Source organism: Maylandia zebra, linkage group LG12, assembly GCF_041146795.1.
Source record: "Maylandia zebra isolate NMK-2024a linkage group LG12, Mzebra_GT3a, whole genome shotgun sequence".
NCBI lineage: Eukaryota > Metazoa > Chordata > Actinopteri > Cichliformes > Cichlidae > Maylandia > Maylandia zebra.
In genome coordinates, this window is record NC_135178.1 from 1,916,033 (window position 1) to 1,935,448 (window position 19,416).

General features: G+C 44.4%; 1 protein-coding gene across 1 annotated transcript; it reads right to left on the minus strand.

Moving 5' to 3' along the window:
* Positions 1–1,739: 1,739 nt before the first annotated feature.
* hmgcra (3-hydroxy-3-methylglutaryl-CoA reductase a) lies at positions 1,740–18,141 on the minus strand. Its single transcript, XM_024800596.2, has 20 exons — positions 17,989–18,141; positions 17,517–17,690; positions 17,327–17,438; positions 17,160–17,247; positions 16,992–17,076; positions 16,805–16,910; positions 16,173–16,279; positions 15,971–16,087; positions 15,731–15,891; positions 15,205–15,458; positions 14,970–15,130; positions 13,439–13,633; positions 12,358–12,516; positions 12,056–12,213; positions 5,834–5,939; positions 5,197–5,367; positions 3,954–4,094; positions 3,657–3,815; positions 2,582–2,736; positions 1,740–2,031 (listed from the first exon to the last, which is right to left on the minus strand). Exons 2-20 carry the CDS (start codon positions 17,676–17,678, stop codon positions 1,980–1,982), a joined length of 2,649 nt encoding a protein of 882 aa, XP_024656364.2. The 5' UTR covers positions 17,679–17,690; positions 17,989–18,141; the 3' UTR covers positions 1,740–1,979.
* Between the last annotated feature and the right edge of the window lie 1,275 nt (positions 18,142–19,416).

Consider the following 19,416-nt stretch of genomic DNA (forward strand, 5'->3'; position numbering starts at 1 on the left):
GCAGGCGATACGGTCTCTCAATCACACCACCACACAGTACTGACCCACACATATGGTTCTTACACACACACTGGACTTTCTGGACTTTGGTTTCACTTCATTACTTAAATCACGCTGCTGTTATTGTGTATATATTTATTTATATTTCTTCATACATTCTTATATAGTTCTATATTGTGTATTTTGTTGTACAGTTATTTTATTTTCAACTTTAATTTATATATTTTATCTTATTCTTCCCCAGTTAAATTTACCCTTCATTCTAATTTGTGTTGTACAGTTATTTCATTTTTAACCTTAATTTATATTTTATTCCTTCCTAGTTAAATTTACCCTTTTTAATTTTTCATATTTATTTCCTATCTTATTCATAGCCTTTTCCTTTTTTGTTTTCTTTAGGTCACGAGCAGTTGTCCAAGCATTTCACTACATATCGTACTGTGTATGACTGTGTACGTGACAAATAAAATTTGAATTTGAATTTAAAAACTATGGCTGTCATAACCTTTAGTTACTTTCCCATCATAAATCAGGGTTCGACATAAGGTGCATCACATCCCTCCTCCCTGCATCAGTCCTGCAGGGTCCTGCAGTCCTGTGGGCCCCGGCTGTTGGGACCCTGCAGGATCTCGTCACACTTTAGTGTCTGATGTACATGATTTAAGAATCCTCTTTTGCACACTCTCAGTCTTACTTACTCATTGTTGCATTTAACTTTTATCACAGCTCAGTCAGATTGGATGTGGAGCGTCTGTGAACAGCAGTTTTGTTTAGGGGTATCAGAGCACAGGGGGCTGAATACACAACACAATTTTCAGATTTTCATCTGCTTAAATTACTTAAGGGATCCAGAAAATGGAGCTCTCAGAAATGAGGAAAAGAAACAGACCAATGAGGAGGCTCGTGGATGCAGTGATGAAGGGCATGCAGTGGGTGAGGAAGAGGGTGACGACCTTCTGTGGGCGACCCTACAGAGAGCAGCTGAAAGAAGAAGAAACAACAGGCCAACTGACTGACCTCCACCACCAGCACCATGAGCGATGTGTGATGGGGTTTGTCATGGTCCTGAGTCTTTGGGGCTGGGGAGGTGTTGCTGTTCTGGTTCTCTGTACGGGTTTGGTCCTGACTTCATCTGAGTCCACTGATTCCCAGCCTGGGTCTCTCTGCTGTTTCCCTGTTTTATTTTGATAGTCTCCTCTCTAATTCTAATCTGTGATTTTGCTTCCTTTGATCTGGATTAGTGTCAGCTGTGGGCTGTTCCCTTTGTTGTCCGTTGTGAGCTCCCTCGTGGTGCGTGACCTTCTGTCAGCCTGTAACTCAGCTTCGTTCCAGTTTTGTTGCTTTGCCATTTCCAGCACATAAAGCTGTGGTTAAGCTTGTGTGTTATGATTTCTTCTGTGGGATCCACACATGTCTGCAGCAGCAATGCTAATGTTGCTGTCACGTGTGCGATTATGGTCAAAGGCAGTCAGCTACTGTTGCATTACCACATGTGCTTTTACTTTTGTGCAGTATTGTAGTGTTTGTGTCAGGATGTGGACACGTTTTTATAAAACCAGCCAAATGTAATCAGTAGTTCTCGAAGGCTGAAGTGCAGACTGAATGTTTAACAGCTGAAACGTGTCCTTGTTAGACAAGGAAATGAAATAATTATGAAGCATAAAGTGTGATAAACAGCATGTCTCACACATCAGTGACCCGTATGATGGTATTTGTATTCACAGCTCACAGACTGGACGTAGGAGGGGAGGCATTTTAATTTGACTCCAGTGGGCTGTAAAGCTTACATCATTCTGCTGAAATAAAAGAAGTCATGAACTGATTGTTCATGTAAACATACGGATTCATCCTTTAATGTCAGAATAGAAACTGCTGAGCAGAAAGTCTCTTTGATTTGAATCGTCTTTAAGGTCAGTGATGAATCACTCGCCCCTTTCCGATTGGCCACGTGAGTTTTCCCAGCAGACCCAGCTGTTCTTTCACGATGCTTCCCTGGTGCACGTTCCTGCCTCCTGCAGGTTTACCTTCGACCTGTGAACAGAAGAGTCAGAACAGGTGCCATCATGGCGTCGTTGCACCAAAACAAAGACAGAATAGATTCATTAGATCTCTGTGGTTGGTAGAATTAAATAATGATTATTGACATTCACATTTTAAGTATAACACAATCATTGAAATGAATTATTCATTATTACAATTCATTATAGGGAATTCTTCTGATTTGGACAACACTGTGACAGCCCTGCAATATCAGGAGCAGCTCAATAACACAAATCAGTCTGCTTGCTTCAGTGAAGTGCAGCGCTTCTGTTTGACTGGCTGTAGATAAAGAATCATTAGGTGAGAGTTTGTACAAACACAAATACAAATTAGTCTAAGAAGGTGGTTCCCAAACTGTTTCTGCAAGGCCCCCCTTTGTCCTACGAGAACCCCCCCATCGACACACACACACACACACACACACACACACACACACACACACACACACACACACACACACACACACACACACAGATTTTGTTTTTAAATCCCATTGCAGTTTATAATGACGTAACTCCAACACTGGATTACAGGCTCTTACCTGTTGTGGGTCATGTGACTCTTGACCAGATGCCCAGCAGCCAGAGCAGCCATCAGTGAGAGCTCTCCAGCGAGTACGGTGGCACACACGATCCTGGCCAGCTGTCGGGCATTCTCACCTGGACAGTCCTGACTGGCTCCTTGCACACCCAGCATCTACACACACATGAACACACAAGTTATATGGCAACCAAATCCTTCCACGGATGCAGCTTTGAATGAAACAGTGCTGCTAATCCATTTATCCATGTAAGGATCTAAAAACCACACGACTGTGACATGTTTGTGTCACTGTGCACCAGCACGCCATATACCTCTGCTCACACTTGCACTTGGTCCTAAAATCAAATCGAGTTTTTAGTTGTGACTCACTGCAGACGCACAGGTACAACAACAGACTGTGCAAACTAAAAACAGTCGTCATGGAGACACGGTCCAAGCTGAAATCCAAAATGTTTTGTTTTTACGGACACTGCTGGACATTTAACATCTGCATAAAGTAAATGTGTGGCGTGTTCACTGTGTGTGTTTAATAAAAGGTGCTCGGGGACACGTGTCACTGATTTGTAATCGTCCAGACAGACACGAACTGGGAGGGAAGCAGAAATAAAAACTGTCTTTATTGAATCAAAGTCTTTTTGAAAAGAGCTTTGAAAGGATTGTTGAGGAAGCTACGCCTGCTTCAGTGGAACGTCATTGTTTTCACTTTTCCTGCTGCAGATGACCGACTGTAAACGGGTTTGCTTTGTTTCTCTCCCGTCATCTTAGCTAGCAGCCTGCTAAACTCTTTTCACGTGACTCACTGATCTACTGTCACAGCAGCGAGTTACACGACTGACAGTTTTTACGGCCTCTTACTTTGTGCTCACCCTGCAGGCTTCCCTCCTGCTCAGCTCTTCATGCACTCAGACCGTGCACCACGCATCCATCAGTCATTGTCATTACTGACACCTCTAACTGAACAATATTACATGATCCTAAACATCTAACAGTTGTGTAACCACTTCAAAATGAAAAGGACTGCCCAGTGTTAACTGTTGATCTTCGGTTGCTTGACATGCTTGATGTGCTCGTACCTGCAGACAGGCCTGTTGTGGAGGCAGGTTGGTCCCTCCTCCTACAGTGCCCAGCTCTATAGATGGCATAGTACAGCAGATGTGCAGGTCGTCTCCTGCTGGGCCTGACGGCTCCATGAGGGTGATGCAGTTACTGCTGCCCACTGACTGAGCTGGGTCCTGTGTGCACACACACACACACACACACACACATTAACACAGGACACACACACACACACACACACACACACACACACACACACACACACACACACGGGAATAGCTGTGATGCACAGCATTTCCTCACAGGTCATTTACCTGTCCACATGCTATGTAGATGGCTGTGACCAGGTTGGCTGAATGTGCATTAAAACCTCCGATGCTTCCTGCCATGGCTGAACCCACCAGGTTCTTGTTGATGTTAACTTCCACCAGAGCCTCTGTGCTTGTTTTCAAAACCTGAAGGGAGCGAGACCGAGACAGCAGCATGAAACGCTGTCGTCCTTTTACAAACCATCAAAGCGATTCATGAAAAGTGCAGCCACGGTTTGCTTCCAATGAGCTACATCAGAGACCTGACAGGTGGAGCTGTTCTCAAACAGCGAGTTGTTGTTAAATGACAACAGGAAATACTTTAAATACTTTTTAAAATTCAAATCTTTTCAAATGAAAATAGAATTTTAGATGTGAGTGTAGTGTTTCGATTAAAGACGAGTCTCTGCCAGAAAGATGTTCTTCGTGTAGGTTAAATTATAAACACCTTCATTTACAAACTGCATGCTGTCTTTGTCTAAAGTTTACATTCGTTTAATGATCGGAAACATTGGGGTGTGACAAACATAAATACACGAGGGCCAAACACTTCTCACCCCACTGTGCACACAGTAGTGATTCTTTGTGACACAGTACTGCGTGCACTCTCACAGTATTGTGTTATAAAGAATGTGATTCTGAAGTTCAGTGTTTTGTGCCGCAGAAAATAAAAAAGCACTGAATGATTGATCAGATCAACATGTTTGACTCAAACTGTGGAGGAAGATCCTGTCAGACTAAGAACAGCAGAGAGTTTAAATATCAGCGTCATTTTTCAAGTCCTCGAAACTCTTCTGGACATTCAAATAGTTTTTTTCCTGTGAACAAACTGTGGTTCAGCTCAGCAGGTCCCCCAGGAGGACACTGGAGTCTCCAGATGGGACACACCCAGTGACTCATAGGTAGCACAGGTAAAGAACTCTAACTGCACCTGGTGGGTAAAACCACACAGTTGTGCTCTGTGACGTCATCCTGTTAGAGAGACGATAAAGGTCCATCAGACTTCTGAGTGTTATGATCAATAATTTTGAACTTAGATCCTGTTTCTTCAGTTTTGTGTGACAAATTGAATCCTGTTTTCTGTCAGACTGTTTTTAACCCTTAAGGTTGTGCTTAGATTTAATACTTCTCTAAAAAGCAGAGTCAGTACGTGCATCTTCTAAAGTGAAAGTTTGCTTCACTGCAGGTTTCTGCTGAAACTCTATTGGCAGACAGTTAGTCCCAGTAAAGGTTACACAGTGCTTCCTACCTCTCTGACCACCTTGGCAGGGATGGTGGCTTCGCAGACAGCAGACTTTCCCCGGCCCTCGATCCAGTTGATGGCAGCTGGCTTCTTGTCTGTGCAGTAGTTCCCACTAACAGCCACCACCTGCAGCTCTGGGAAGTGCTGCTGCAGTAACCTCAGAGCCTCCTCTGTGCCCTGCGGGTAGATAAGATTCATCACGTATGGTTGCTACGTCATAAATGCATCTGACACAGCGACGCAGGTTCATGTTGAGAAACGCTGATCCATCTAAAACAGTGTTTCCAGAAGTGCTGAATAAGAACCTTTGTTAATCCAGTATGAGTGAGCACTGGGTGATGGTGTAAGTAAACGGTAAATGGCCTGTATTTGTATAACGCTTCACTTAGTCCCTAAGGACCCCAAAGCACTTTACACCACATCCACCCATTCACACACACATTCACACACTGGCGATGGCAGCTACATTGTAGCCACAGCCACCCTGGGGCGCACTGACAGAGGCGAGGCTGCCGGACACTGGCGCCACCGGGCCCTGTGACCACCACCAGTAGGCGACGGGTGATGTCGCAGAAATCCCTTTAACAAAACAACACGTGTGTTTCTCCACATTAAACGAAGCTGCAGACACGACCACAGTTACCTTAGAGATCATGTTCATCCCCATCGCATCTCCAGTCTTTGAATGGAAGCGGATATAAAGATTTCTCCCTGCCAGACCCACCAGCAGCTTCTGAAGCCTCGCAAACCTGCAGACAGCAGTCCTCCGTCACACAGGAACAACACACACTGCAGACACACAAACAGACACACAAACAGACACTGCAGACACACAAACAGACACTGCAGACACACAAACAGACACACAAACAGACACTGCAGACACACAAACAGACACACAAACAGAGACTGCAGACACACAGACAGACACACAAACAGAGACTGCAGACACACACTGCAGACACACAAACAGACACTGCAGACACACACTGCAGACACACAAACAGACACACAAACAGAGACTGCAGACACACAGACAGACACACAAACAGACACTGCAGACACACACTGCAGACACACAAACAGACACTGCAGACACACAGACAGACACAAAAACAGACACTGCAGACACACAGACAGACCCACAAACAGACACACAGACAGACACACAAACAGAGACTGCAGACACACAAACAGACACACAAACAGACACTGCAGACACACACTGCAGACACACAAACAGACACACAAACAGACACTGCAGACACACAAACAGACACACAAACAGAGACTGCAGACACACAGACAGACACACAAACAGACACTGCAGACACACACTGCAGACACACAAACAGACACACAAACAGAGACTGCAGACACACAGACAGACACACAAACAGACACTGCAGACACACACTGCAGACACACAAACAGACACACAAACAGACACTGCAGACACACAAACAGACACACAAACAGACACTGCAGACACACAGACAGACACACAAACAGACACTGCAGACACACAAACAGACACTGCAGACACACAAACAGACACACAAACAGACACTGCAGACACACAAACAGACACACAAACAGACACACAAACAGACACTGCAGACACACAAACAGACACTGCAGACACACAGACAGACACACAAACAGTCACACAAACAGACACTGCAGACACACAGACAGACACACAAACAGACACTGCAGACACACAAACAGACACTGCAGACACACAAACAGACACACAAACAGACACTGCAGACACACAAACAGACACACAAACAGACACAAACAGAGACTGCAGACACACAAACAGACACACAAACAGACACTGCAGACACACAAACAGACACACAAACAGAGACTGCAGACACACAGACAGACACACAAACAGACACTGCAGACACACACTGCAGACACACAAACAGACACTGCAGACACACAAACAGACACACAAACAGACACACAAACAGAGACTGCAGACACACAGACAGACACACAAACAGACACTGCAGACACACAAACAGACACACAAACAGACACTGCAGACACACAGACAGACACACAAACAGAGACTGCAGACACACAAACAGACACACAAACAGAGACTGCAGACACACAAACAGACACACAAACAGACACTGCAGACACACAGACAGACACACAAACAGAGACTGCAGACACACAAACAGACACACAAACAGAGACTGCAGACACACAGACAGACACACAAACAGACACTGCAGACACAAAAACAGACACACAAACAGACACACAAACAGAGACTGCAGACACACAGACAGACACACAAACAGAGACTGCAGACACACAGACAGACACACAAACAGACACTGCAGACACACAAACAGACACACAAACAGACACTGCAGACACACAGACAGACACACAAACAGAGACTGCAGACACACAAACAGACACACAAACAGAGACTGCAGACACACAGACAGACACACAAACAGACACTGCAGACACACAGACAGACACACAAACAGAGACTGCAGACACACAAACAGACACACAAACAGAGACTGCAGACACACAAACAGACACTGCAGACACACAAACAGACACACAAACAGACACTTCAGACACACAAACAGACACACAAACAGACACACAAACAGACACTGCAGACACACAAACAGACACACAAACAGAGACTGCAGACACACAAACAGACACACAAACAGAGACTGCAGACACACAAACAGACACACAAACAGACACACAAACAGACACTGCAGACACACAAACAGACACACAAACAGACACTGCAGACACACAGACAAACACACAAACAGACACACAAACAGACACTGCAGACACACAGACAGACACACAAACAGACACTGCAGACACACAAACAGACACACAAACAGAGACTGCAGACACACAAACAGACACACAAACAGACACACAAACAGAGACTGCAGACACACAAACAGACACACAAACAGACACTGCAGACACACAAACAGACACACAAACAGAGACTGCAGACACACAGACAGACACACAAACAGACACTGCAGACACACAAACAGACACACAAACAGACACTGCAGACACACAGACAGACACACAAACAGAGACTGCAGACACACAGACAGACACACAAACAGACACTGCAGACACACAGACAGACACACAAACAGAGACTGCAGACACACAAACAGACACACAAACAGACACACAAACAGACACTGCAGACACAAACAGACACACAAACAGAGACTGCAGACACACAAACAGACACACAAACAGACACACAAACAGACACTGCAGACACACAAACAGACACACAAACAGACACTGCAGACACACAGACACACAAACAGACACACAAACAGACACTGCAGACACACAGACAGACACACAAACAGACACTGCAGACACACAAACAGACACACAAACAGAGACTGCAGACACACAAACAGACACACAAACAGACACTGCAGACACAAACAGACACACAAACAGACACTGCAGACACACAAACAGACACACAAACAGAGACTGCAGACACACAAACAGACACACAAACAGACACTGCAGACACACAAACAGACACACAAACAGAGACTGCAGACACACAGACAGACACACAAACAGACACTGCAGACACACAAACAGACACACAAACAGAGACTGCAGACACACAGACAGACACACAAACAGACACTGCAGACACACAGACAGACACACAAACAGACACACAAACAGACACTGCAGACACACAAACAGACACACAAACAGACACTGCAGACACACAAACAGACACACAAACAGACACACAAACAGACACTGCAGACACACAGACAGACACACAAACAGACACTGCAGACACACAAACAGACACACAAACAGACACTGCAGACACACAGACAGACACACAAACAGACACACAAACAGACACTGCAGACACACAAACAGACACACAAACAGACACTGCAGACACACAAACAGACACACAAACAGACACTGCAGACACACAGACAGACACACAAACAGAGACTGCAGACACACAAACAGACACACAAACAGACACTGCAGACACACAAACAGACACACAAACAGACACACAAACAGACACTGCAGACACACAAACAGACACACAAACAGACACACAAACAGACACTGCAGACACACAAACAGACACACAAACAGACACACAAACAGACACTGCAGACACACAAACAGACACACAAACAGACACACAAACAGAGACTGCAGACACACAAACAGACACTGCAGACACACAGACAGACACACAAACAGACACTGCAGACACACACTGCAGACACACAAACAGACACTGCAGACACACAAACAGACACACAAACAGACACTGCAGACACACAGACAGACACACAAACAGACACTGCAGACACACAAACAGACACACAAACAGACACTGCAGACACACACTGCAGACACACAAACAGACACTGCAGACACACAAACAGACACACAAACACACACTGCAGACACACAAACAGACACACAAACAGACACAAACAGACACTGCAGACACACAAACAGACACACAAACAGACACACAAACAGACACTGCAGACACACAAACAGACACACAAACAGACACTGCAGACACACAGACAGACACACAAACAGACACACAAACAGACACTGCAGACACACAGACAGACACACAAACAGACACTGCAGACACACAAACAGACACACAAACAGACACACAAACAGACACTGCAGACACACAAACAGACACACAAACAGAGACTGCAGACACACAAACAGACACACAAACAGACACTGCAGACACACAAACAGACACACAAACAGAGACTGCAGACACACAGACAGACACACAAACAGACACTGCAGACACACAAACAGACACACAAACAGACACACAAACAGACACTGCAGACACACAGACAGACACACAAACAGACACACAAACAGACACTGCAGACACACAAACAGACACACAAACAGAGACTGCAGACACACAAACAGACACACAAACAGAGACTGCAGACACACAAACAGACACACAAACAGACACACAAACAGACACTGCAGACACACAAACAGACACACAAACAGAGACTGCAGACACACAAACAGACACACAAACAGACACACAAACAGACACTGCAGACACACAAACAGACACACAAACAGACACTGCAGACAAACAGACACACAAACAGACACACAAACAGACACTGCAGACACACAGACACACAAACAGACACACAAACAGACACTGCAGACACACAGACAGACACACAAACAGACACTGCAGACACACAAACAGACACACAAACAGAGACTGCAGACACACAAACAGACACACAAACAGACACACAAACAGACACTGCAGACACACAAACAGACACACAAACAGACACACAAACAGACACTGCAGACACACAAACAGACACACAAACAGAGACTGCAGACACACAAACAGACACACAAACAGACACTGCAGACACACAAACAGACACACAAACAGACACTGCAGACACACAGACAGACACACAAACAGACACTGCAGACACACAAACAGACACACAAACAGAGACTGCAGACACACAGACAGACACACAAACAGACACTGCAGACACACAGACAGACACACAAACAGACACACAAACAGACACTGCAGACACACAAACAGACACACAAACAGACACACAAACAGACACTGCAGACACACAGACAGACACACAAACAGACACTGCAGACACACAAACAGACACACAAACAGACACTGCAGACACACAGACAGACACACAAACAGACACACAAACAGACACTGCAGACACACAAACAGACACACAAACAGACACTGCAGACACACAAACAGACACACAAACAGACACACAAACAGAGACTGCAGACACACAGACAGACACACAAACAGACACTGCAGACACACAAACAGACACACAAACAGACACTGCAGACACACAGACAGACACACAAACAGAGACTGCAGACACACAAACAGACACACAAACAGACACTGCAGACACACAAACAGACACACAAACAGAGACTGCAGACACACAAACAGACACTGCAGACACACAAACAGACACTGCAGACACACAAACAGACACACAAACAGACACACAAACAGACACTGCAGACACACAAACAGACACACAAACAGACACTGCAGACACACAAACAGACACACAGACAGACACACAAACAGACACTGCAGACACACAAACAGACACACAAACAGACACTGCAGACACACAGACAGACACACAAACAGACACTGCAGACACACACTGCAGACACACAAACAGACACACAAACAGACACACAAACAGACACACAAACAGACACTGCAGACACACAGACAGACACACAAACAGACACTGCAGACACACAAACAGACACACAAACAGACACTGCAGACACACAGACAGACACACAAACAGACACTGCAGACACACACTGCAGACACACAAACAGACACACAAACAGACACACAAACAGACACACAAACAGACACTGCAGACACACAGACAGACACACAAACAGAGACTGCAGACACACAGACAGACACACAAACAGACACTGCAGACACACAAACAGACACACAAACAGAGACTGCAGACACACAAACAGACACACAAACAGAGACTGCAGACACACAGACAGACACACAAACAGAGACTGCAGACACACAAACAGACACACAAACAGACACTGCAGACACACAAACAGACACACAAACACACACTGCAGACACACAAACAGACACACAAACACACACTGCAGACACACAAACAGACACACAAACACACACTGCAGACCAGTTTACCTGCTGGTGTTGTCAAAGGCGGCTTTGATGGCCTGAAAACCGTGGGTGCTCTCCAGCCAGGCTTTGACTTCAGCAGCACGGCAGGCAGAGGGCAGTCTGACTACAGGGCCCCGAGTCATGCTGTCAGCCAAGATACGACTACGGGCTCCCCCACCCAGCTACACACACACACACACACACACACACACACATATATGGTAAATATCGACACATGGTTCACAGTGTTTTCATATACTGCGTTCATGCTGTAACTCGTCCTGTAGCACATGCAGAGTAGCAGTAACAACACATGCAACACTCACTGCGATTGCTCGACAGCCGCGGTTGGTGCTGGCGACCAAGCAGCCTTCTGTAGTTGCCATGGGAACTTGGAACTGTTTCCCATCCAGAAGTAGTGGTCCAGCCACACCCACAGGTACGGGCACATAGCCAATCACGTTCTCACAGCAGGTGCCGACAACCTGGGAAACAAGGGCTGTGTTCAAAATAACTTAGTGACATTTTATTTTAAATCTAAGAATTGATGTTTGTACCAAAATAGTTTCTTAGAAAATTAATACTGTACTGGGAATCACCACCACATCCCAGTAAATAAGGTGAGAGAAAAGAACGTGAGAACTTTATTAATCTCAGAGGAAATCATTTGGTCACAGGTGCTTCAGGACAGTAAGAACAGCAACTAAAATAAGTAACACAGATACAGCAGAGCAGCTGTAATCATAAATGTCCCAACACATTACACACAGCTAACATATACAGTGGGTCACGCTGAGACGGCCCGCTCATTATACTGACTGTGTACTTTTCAGTGTGTACAGTTCTTGTGTGTACGTGTGCTCCTCCTGTACGACGTGATGCTCCATCATGTTGTCACCTGTGCGACTGTAAATACACCTGAGCTTTCCTCCCACTGCTCTGTGGGTCAGGCTGCAATGCTCTGTGTTCATTAATGTTACAGTTATATTAATAATTATAAATGGTAATGATCAGTATAACTAGGCTCACATGGTCAGATGTTGCAGTTACAAGTGTTTGTTTTAATAAAGCTTCTGTTGAGTTTTTTAACCTTAAATGACCTTTGACCTTTTGTTTGATCTGTTTGGTGCCTGTTTTCTTTGTTTTACCCAGCGCTTTGTCACTTCCTGTTTATCAAAACAAACTTTACTTTATAAACAAGACTTTGCTATGATGTGTGTGAACAGTCATTACAGTTGTGTGGTGATAGCTTATAACAAAGAATGTGTAACAGGTACAACACACTACTAAAGTCTTCCTCCTGTCCTTGCCCCGTGGTAAGGCCCTTTGCTTGAAATGTTGAGGTAAGTTTGGAGCAGTTCAGGCAGAAATTAGACGACAACAGAGGAGAACGTAGTTGTGTCTCACCTTCGAGTAGTCATAGTTTGTGTACGGTAAAGAGGAGAGCGCAGAGGAACAGGGAAGCTTGGTTGATAACATTTTTCTTCTAATGGCCACGCCTCGCTCTGCGGTCTCCATGATGGCTTCCAGTTTGTAGGCAGGGATGTGTTTAGAGCTGACCAGGAGCATCACCTCAGCATCACTCAGGAAACGAGGGCCCAGCTGCAACAACCAGACTCACGGTCAGTTATAGTCTGCGCAGACCAGACACTGGGGATTTACTTTAAATACATGATAATAAAATAATATACAGTAAGATAATAAAATAATATACAGTAAGATAATAAAATAATATACAGTAAGATAAAATAACTAAAAGACTGAAATAATTCTGAAACGTCTTCATAAACATGTCATTTTCCCCCCACAACAAATAAACATTATGGAAAACAGGTCATAGCCAGTTCATTAAATGATGATGACTGTTGGCATTGACACCATACATGCTGCTTATATAAATATCTACACAGTCCTAACTCAGCAGTAAATGCTGTGGACTACATGCACGCTGTGGTCAAACATTCACTAATTCATTGAATTTCATGGTAATTTGGTTTAATGTTACTTTGTAAGCTGCACGTCGGCCACATGATTCCTGCATCATTGGCAGAGTTTATTTAAAGTAGCTGCTGTGTGTATGAGTACTTTTGACCCCGTGTTTGTACTTTTACCACACAAATGACAGAAAATTCAAACTTGTGAACCAAATTCTTGTTTTTGAAAATCTTTCCAGTTGGAAAAAGAACAGTTCAAAGACATCAATGCGTCTGAGGTTACCGTGGCGTCCGTGACGAGTGTGTGTAAACTGCAGCTCTACAATCACTGCAGATCACACCTTTGTGCAGGTATTTTCTCTTTAAGTAGAGGTGATCTGTTTAACTTATCAAACTGCAACTGAATGAGGTGGAGGTAGGCGGGGTCAGGTCTGCTTTAAAGTGAAGGCAGTCCCATCTTGTAGCTGCAGTTAGCTGCTCTTACTAAATCAAAAGTTGAAACTTTTTGTGGGCTTGTCAGTCTTCCTGTGATAAAGCTGAACCGTTTCAACTGAAAGGGAAACGACATGAGTCAGAAAAGATGAGGAAGGACAAACATGTCAATGGCCTCCACCTGGAAACACTTCCTGTTTGGGGGCCATTGTTTTTCCCTCTTCTCCACATTCACACCAAAGCCGCTGAGGCCGACACCCTCGACTACCTACCTGATGAGGTCAGTAACTTGATTCTATACTCTGATTGAAACGAGCTCCTTTCATTACCAACAACATAACATGTTATGTCAGCATAAGTGCGTTCAAAGCAACATAACGACCCTGAAGTCCAGCACATATACAACTGATGCCTGAGCAGATATGTGTGGGAAATTATTAACATTCTTTAAAAGATCACAACTGATGGCAACAGTTTTAATATCGCATGATTCGAAACAAAGAAAATGACTAAACGTTTGTGGAACGAGTTTTTCGAAGACGGGCTTCAGCGATTTGCGTCTAATGGCTGACCTTAGGGTCGTTGAGGATGGTCACACAGTGGTTCAGGTCTCTGGGCTTTTGGGGGAGCATGTTCTCCGTGCTCTCAGACTTGGATTCTTCTTCCCTCGTTACAAAGAAGCTCCTTGGATGATGATCGTTGTCGGCAGCAGACAGGGGCCGGATAACCTCGTCTAGGATAACAAGGTTGAATTTGATAACAAAGCGCTAACAAGTCCGTCTGTTTTACCACTATCAGTAGACACACCTCTCTCCTCCTTATGGGCGGGTCCTGGAACAGCCATGGTGTGAGCGGGGGCGTGGCATCGTGACGTAACTAGATCCTCCCTGCAGCAGGGCTCGGATGGGGATGGAGGATTTAGGGTGTGTGTGGAAAGGGAGATGGGGTTCTTCAGTGACAGCGTGGATTCCATCTCAGCCTGTTCAAAGAAGATGTACTTGATAGCCAGCAGCAGGGCCAAGAGCAGACAGATCATTTGCTCTATGTCCATAGTTATCATCCTGTAAGGTAAGATGAAGAGGAACATGTTTCACTTCACAAAAGCACGACAACAGGAATGTCCAGGAAAACTCTGCAATTCCATTATGAACACAAACACAAAGCACAGGTGACCCTGACCACCCATCTCTTCACAGAACAGAGTTTTTGCCCTTTATGTCTCACACAGAAAGTCTCATACGTTCAGCAGCTCAACAGCATGTGCAATGCTCCATGGGGCAGTTATCACAACTGTGCGAACGTTAAATTAAAACAACCTAAACTACTGCATCACCTCGTGAGGTAGAACTGCCAAAGAGGTTTATCCGGCTCAATTCTCCTGGGTGAGAAGTGGTCCAGCTCCATGCCGACCCCGAGCATGTCCACTGCAGAGTTTATGGACAATGGTTCAGCAATCCAGCGGCTGTGAGCATGAACCATGACCAGGCCGAGAGACTGAACGTGGAGCAGAGACAAACATTACACAATTCTTCAAATAAAGACAAAGACACTAAGTAACCCGTTAGAAGCTTACCATGATCATTTTGACCCTCTGTGTTACAGGATTGGGTTTGTTGTCCTCCTCCTCCATTGCTCTGGACAAATCGTTGAGCTGCCAGATAGGATGGCCCCCCTGACTCTCGCGGGACAGCTGAACGAACAAATAACAGGAACAATCAAAGAAACCCGCACAAACATCAACATGTCAGACACATGCAGGAAAGCTGTGCCCTTACCTCCAGCAACAGGGAAACACATGCTGGGAAGAAAGTCATGAACACAAAGTAGTTGGCCAAGACAGACATGCATCCAAAGCAGCACATGATTTCCAACTGCCTTACACCTGCAAGACACCACACAGATATCCGCTCGACAACAAGTCACACCTCTATAGCATCATAATCACAGAAAGGCGTTATTCACTTTCTACAGCAACACTCAGTTTCTAAAGTCTGTCCACTATTACAACAGCAATGATAAATTCAGCGTAGTGTCCAGCTTGGTGACCTGTGGGGGAAGAAACCACACCTGGCACTAATGTGCAGTCAGACAACCTTTGATCTGATTACTAATGCAGTTATGTCCAAATGATTTCACATATAGAAGAAAACTTGTGATTAATAGTCAAACATGTGGGAAACTCAACTGGTGCTAAAGTGACCAGACATAAATACACGACAGCTTCCAGCAAACTGTGAAAACAGATGATTCAAACAGTGCTTACTTCACAGCAACGTAAAAGTGGCTTCAGGTTACATGTAAAACAGTATGTTTGTGTCTGACATCGGTTCATGGAAACTGTGGAAAACAAGCTCAGGAACCCACAAGCTAGTCTCTCCTAATGCGAACACCCAACAGGAGCACATACCTGACATGGTTCCCACTCCGATCACTAAGCATTCCACCAGAGCATCCAAAGTAAAGGCAGGTCCAAGTACCGCCATCCCATGAGCAATGTTATCCCTCACTTCATCCTGAAAACATATGAGTGACATATCAGTTTCTCCGCTGCTGTTAGGATGTGGCAATAAAAACCAAAATATAATAGTGCATACCTGAGAACTGGAGCTCAAGGCAAACTTGGCGAGAGCGCATGCTTTGGAGAGGTCGATGAGAAGCAGAAAGAAGGGCAAAGCCTCACTGAAAGACAGGATCAAACTCTTTATCGCACGTTTCTGAAAGAGCTCCTGAAAAAAGGACCTTTTTATCGAGTGTGTCCTTACTTGAGGCCAGTGAGCTCCTTATCAAGAAAGTGAATGACAACTGTGCTGAATACAAAGCTGGAGAAGATGGTGAAAAGGCCAGCGATGCCTACAGGAAACGCAGACGGAGTCAGGTCAAAAGGGAGAAACATCACCGGCATGTCCTACAAACACACGAGCACTGATACCTAAAATATATTTGGACCCCAGCTGTCTCAGGTTCTGGAACTGGAAGTAAATATAGACGATGGCGATACAACGCGTAATGGTGAGGATGATGACGTCACTGCTCAGAATCTCCTGCAATAATAAAAAACAATAGAATTAATAGAATAAAATCGCACCACTTGTTATTATTGACACTGATCCTTTGCTCACCTCTGTTTTGGGGCAGTCGAAGTTCCAGCCACATATCTGGTCATTCCCAGTGAACATGTTCATGGACATCATGCAGACAGTGAGGGTGACTGTCCCCACAATCACCTCCCAGGGGTGAGAGGCCACCACGAGCCCGTGGGCACGGAACACGCGGGTCAGCATGCTGCAGCGGGGCTACAACATAACACATGTAAACTGAAGAGCTTCCCGAGGATGCCCGATGATAATCTGACAGTTTGAAACGGGATCGATTGGTTTGATTTCTACAGCGTCTGGTCAAAAGCGCTTAATACGTTAAGATAACAGCCCGTAGAAATGGTTACTGACAGGGTTCGGTTTTACACCACAGCTATTTTAAAGTGCTAAATAAGAAACTTTATTTATACGATTTCAATAAGTCAATTACTCATATAAACCTGCAGGTTATTGTTATTTTACTAGTAAAATGTCGTTGTGTGAGTGACTGACTTACCTGGTAAGAAGATGATTATGGAGGTCCGATTAACAGCGCGACGTGCAGGAGATGTGAAGCTGCAGATTACACTGCGCTTCACCTCCCAGTGTCACCACACCGATGGAACCATGGCACGCTATGGTGTCATGCAGCACTTCCACCTATCAGCTCCGTCTGACGCTTCGCTAGCGTCGTTGCCCCGCCCCGTTTCCTAGGCGACAGTAGTACTAGGGCATGGCCAAAGCTAAAACGACTAATCTCGCCACACACACCAGGCTGTATGTAAAGATCACGGCATGTTAGTTAGCTGTCAGGCTTTAGAGTCCCCCTTTTATTTCTTTTAAATAAATTAAAACAAAACCTGTCAAAATTTTAAACGAATATCCTCATTTTTGGCTCTTATTTTTCTTAAAAACAAAAATAAGGTTAAAAAAATCTGGTAATTCTTTGTTTTTACATTCATCGGGCCCCAATATGACCAAATATCAAAGAGAAATTAAAAATGCTGCTGTGGAAGAGTTCAGGTCTTAGGAGGTTAAATAACACATTCTAACCGCGATGTAGTACCAATATAGCGGCACCATTTGAATCCAACGGACCGGGGTTATGGAGCGACCCTAAAGTCCTACCTGAAGTCTGAAGTCTTTGTTTCTTATTTTAAGCAAAAAAAGTTGACGAAGCTCTAAAGCTTTTGACGTTCATATATATATATATATATATATATATATATATATATATATATATATATATATATATATATATATATATATATATATATGTGTGTGTGTGTGTGTGTGTGTGTGTGTGTGTGTGTGTGTGTGTGTCAGATTACAAAAGAGCAAATTCACTCTTTCTTGCCACAAGAGCTAAATAGTAAAGTCAATATGAACTGGCAGCTACAGCGTTGTGTTAATCCGATTGCTTCAGTTTCCACTTCATGACATCAGTCTTCACAGTCACTTCCACTTCAGCTGATTTAGGTTTGGTATTTCATTTTGCAGTATTTCATTAATCACTGTCCTGTTTACAGTTTTTGTCACTGCACTGTAGTGCTCTAAATGTAATGTATTTCATATATATAATCTTGTGTGTATGTTTGAATAGCACAACAGAACATAAAATGTGGGGTCCCTATTTTATCTGAAATTACAGTATAACTATATTTACCTACTAATACTAAGGTATTTACATTAAAAGAAGGGAATAGAGTTATTTTACCTTATCTAACATCCAGGTGTTTAACAGGAAAGGAGACACAAATTGTAAGGAGTTACTGAGTAAGTACTGCTTAGGTTTGTGCATATTCTCCTTTGTCCCACAGGCCATCAGACTGTTTAACTCCTCTCTGGAGGGGAGAGGGAGGGGAAACAGGAGGACAAAGGAGGGGGGAACAACTAAGCTGTAGTGCCTCTTCACCTCACTGTGCAATACTTTTGTTAACAGTCA

What these genes read in the sequence shown, in the direction of transcription:
- hmgcra (XM_024800596.2), bottom strand. Translation starts at nt 17,678, where the DNA reads ATGCTGACCCGCGTGTTCCGTGCCCACGGGCTCGTGGTGGCCTCTCAC. An exon ending in CGGAGTGGGAACCATGTCAG is followed by an intron (nt 16,280 to 16,804) that starts GTATGTGCTCCT and finishes GGTGTCTTGCAG; the next exon opens with GTGTAAGGCAGTTGGAAATC. An exon ending in CGCCCATAAGGAGGAGAGAG is followed by an intron (nt 15,131 to 15,204) that starts GTGTGTCTACTG and finishes TTGTTATCCTAG; the next exon opens with ACGAGGTTATCCGGCCCCTG.